Source organism: Trichosurus vulpecula, chromosome 2 (genome assembly GCF_011100635.1).
Source record: "Trichosurus vulpecula isolate mTriVul1 chromosome 2, mTriVul1.pri, whole genome shotgun sequence".
Lineage (NCBI taxonomy): Eukaryota > Metazoa > Chordata > Mammalia > Diprotodontia > Phalangeridae > Trichosurus > Trichosurus vulpecula.
Window position 1 is genome coordinate 226,073,478 of NC_050574.1, and position 3,638 is coordinate 226,077,115.

The 3,638-nt window shown below is 49.7% G+C and overlaps 1 protein-coding gene across 2 annotated transcripts; it reads left to right on the top strand.

Moving 5' to 3' along the window:
* Positions 1 to 2,859, top strand: DLX1 (distal-less homeobox 1). 2 transcript variants are annotated; one of them, XM_036747566.1, is made up of 3 exons: positions 1 to 313; positions 940 to 1,139; positions 2,605 to 2,859. In XM_036747566.1, the coding sequence occupies exons 1-3, from the start codon at positions 1 to 3 to the stop codon at positions 2,857 to 2,859; spliced, it is 768 nt and encodes a 255-aa protein (XP_036603461.1). The 2 variants fall into 2 exon arrangements, with proteins under 2 accessions (XP_036603461.1, XP_036603462.1); XM_036747567.1 differs by lacking the exon at positions 940 to 1,139 and having other exon boundaries at positions 2,605 to 2,609.
* Positions 2,860 to 3,638: the final 779 nt, after the last annotated feature.

Below are 3,638 nucleotides of genomic sequence, written 5' to 3' on the forward strand. Positions count from 1 at the left end.
ATGACCATGACTACTATGCCAGAAAGCCTCAACAGCCCCGTGTCGGGCAAGGCTGTCTTTATGGAGTTTGGGCCGCCCAGCCAGCAAATGTCTCCTTCTCCCATGTCCCACGGACACTATTCCATGCACTGTTTACATTCTGCTGGCCACTCGCAGCCCGACAGCTCCTACAGCTCGGCCTCATCCTTCTCCAGACCGCTGGGCTACCCCTATGTCAACTCCGTCAGCAGCCACTCGTCTAATCCCTACATCAGTTCAGTGCAATCCTATCCCAACAGCTCCAGCCTGACTCAGACCCGGTTAGAGGAGACAGGTATGTGCACTTGGCTTTCCACAGGGAGGAAGGGGAGGGGAGGAGGTGTGAGGAAAGAGAGAGAGCAGAGAGAGGGAGAGGGAGAGGGAGGGGGGAGGGCGGGAGAGAGCAAGAGAGGTTTCGGGTATCAGTCTATGCATCCATATCCTAGCAAAGAAAAAATTTAAAACTCATAAACATCAAGAAAAGAATAAATCCAGCGTTCGTCCTCCCGAATTGGCTGTATCTCTGGGCGGCTCCGTGTGCTGAGCACACAATGCCCCTCTGGAAAACAGAAACCCAGATGTGCACGTATTAGTCTTGGTAATTATTTATTGCGTAGCGCTATAAACAATGTATGCAATTAAGGGTAATTAAACCTAAACTGCAGCCTGTAAAAATAGCAAACTTTCCCTGAGAAGAAGCCCAAGCTTCTGAAATAGCCCCCCAGCCTTTGTTAGAGGGACTTGATCGCGTATTTTTTCCTTTTTTCCCACCTCTTTCCCACTTGCTCCACACTTCTCCCCCAACCTTGCTGCTTCTGCTCTTCTCTTTTCTTGTTATTAATTATCGTTGTGACGATCACCGCCACCACCACCACCATTATTACTATTAATGATTGCCCCTCTTCTTTGCTGTTATTCCAGGAGCAGATTCGGAGAAAAGCACCGTGGTAGAAGGAGGGGAAGTTCGTTTCAATGGGAAGGGGAAAAAAATTCGCAAACCCAGGACTATTTATTCCAGTTTGCAGTTGCAGGCTTTGAACAGGAGGTTCCAGCAAACTCAGTACCTAGCTCTGCCGGAAAGAGCGGAGCTCGCAGCCTCATTGGGACTCACGCAGACACAGGTACAAGAGAGAATCCTCCTCTTTTACCACACACATGGGCCTCTTTTCATCTCGCTTTGCTTTGTTTTTTTTTTCCTCTCCCATGTACACATATACATAGAACAGAGCATATATAATGTCATATGTATAACCTCTCTCTCTCTCTCTCTCTCTCTCTCTGCCTGCCCTCGCTCCCCTTTTACCAGTGATCCTTTGCCGGACTTTGATTCCCGGGCACTCTGATCATTGAAGCAGTAGGATTTCCTCGCTGGGTTTTGTTTTGGGGGCTCTGGGGCCGCACGTGCCCGAACAACTGGAACAATAGAGACGAGACGGGTTCTAATCCCCTCTATGGCTTTGAAGTGCGTTGCTAATCACTCAGCCTTTTGGCACCAAGACGCTGCCACCCTTGTTTTCTTCCTAGTCCTCCTCCTCCTCCGCCTTCTCTTCCACTTTGTTGGTGGGAGTGGGGAAACTTTCCTCCCCACCCGGAGGGCAAAATCTCCTTTAACTCGATCCTAACGGGGGGACAGCATAACTTTGCTTAGCCACATTTTAGATTTTCTTTGAGAGAAATAGCAAACATTCTTTCTCTCAGCAGCTCTGTCATTTAGGAATATTCTTGGTTTTGAATGTCCCGGGCCGGTATTTGGAGCAGAGTGGGGGTGGGGGGGAGCAAACAAACACAAAAGCAATGATTGGTTTGAGCCCAGAGAAATGTCAAACGTAACACCATCTTCTCAGCCAACTCACCCTAGGGCAAAGAAAGCAGTGAGAAGAGAACGCCGTGGACTCGAAATAAATTTCCTAAAACAGTTTCTGGAGTTTCCACACTTTTTGTTTTTATTTATTTATTTATTTACTAAATGATTGCTTTAATTGGAATTGGAAGGGCTGTTCATGGGTTCTCAGCATCGACAAATAATGGAAAAGCCTATGAGATTAATTCTTGTCTCTGGCTCAGGCAGGAAAATGCCTTTTATTCTTTCTTTTCTTTGATTTCACCCTCTCCCTTTCCCTCCGACCTTCCTCAACAAACCCCCTTCCCCAACACAGGCACATATCATCCCTGCTCTTTTAAAACTTGTTCTCTCTCCCTTAAAACAACAACAAAAAAAGCTGTTCGCTCTCAGCAGTGGCTGGGATTCCCAGCCGCGCCCCCTGGACTGAGTGTTCGCTCTGTGCTTCCTCTTTTCTGCTGCTTAACCCCACGGGCTGGTCATTGGCTTCATCATTAAAAGTTAATGCGAAGGGATTGGGTGCGGGGAATCGCCTTCCATTCTGTCCGTAGAAGCGCCACTGCCTTCTGGGTTCAGTCACTTTCCTAGGCTTTGCAGGAAAGGCCGGCCTTTTCTCTCTACACTCCTCGCTCCCCTTTCCCTTCGATTCTTTATCCCCATTCTTCCCAGTCATAAATCTTCTCCCTTAAGCACAGGTCCACCCATACCCCCGCCCCAAGTCACGTCTGTGGTGTTTGGTTTTGCAGGTTAAAATCTGGTTCCAGAACAAGCGGTCCAAATTCAAGAAACTGATGAAGCAGGGAGGGGCTGCCCTTGAGAGCAGCGCGCTGGCGAACGGCCGGGCTCTGTCCGCCAGTTCGCCTCCAGTCCCCCCGGGCTGGAACACCAGCAGCTCCTCCAGTAAGAGCTCCACTGGCAACGCGGGCACCTACATCCCGAGCTACACGTCGTGGTACCCCTCAGCCCATCAAGAAGCTATGCAGCAACCTCAGCTCATGTGATTTACAAAAACGAACCAACCCAGCTTCCTTCCTTCCGCCTCTCCCCCACCCAATACCCGGGTCCCCACGAGTCTCCCCAGTCCAGCCCTCCCCCGGTTGACACGCACTATGGGTCCAGAGGAGAAGAAGGGAGAGCCAAGGAAGGGAAAATACAAACAAAGGATGCAAACCACCACCGCCGCCAATCACCATTGCTAAGCACCAGTCTCCAGACAGACCACAGAGTGCACTGGACCTCTTCAGACCGGGGAGAGCCTTCGGTTGGATGACGCTCCAAATTCTGGCATGCCGCAAAGGAGCGCAGATGTGATGCGGGGTTGTTTCCCACGTGCTGACAGCTGAGAAAGCTGCCTCTGAGCTCTGTTAGATCACCCGGAGGACAGCCTGGGAGCAGGGAGACAATTCGACCCTCAGCTTTGTGGGGCGATCAGAAAACAAAACAAAACAATGTTTGTAGAAACACGCTCTTTTCTGTCCTGTCTGTCTCCTCGTCTTCTTTCTCTCTGTCTCTGTGCCCTGATCAAATATAGGTCATTTCATTTGTTCTCCCCATCTTTACAGCCTCTTTGATAGCAATGAGAGCACGGAAGGGGAGTACCCCTTTCCCCTCAGTTTTCCCCTCCTTGTACTAGTTTGGGAAAAAATTTTGGACATTCTCCTGTGCCCTGCCTATCCATTTATGTAGTTTGCTGGGGTGGGATGGGAGGAAAGGGAGGGGAAGGGATTTTATTTATTGACAAATTGACTTAAACTACCACTATCTGAGTGCTAGACACTCG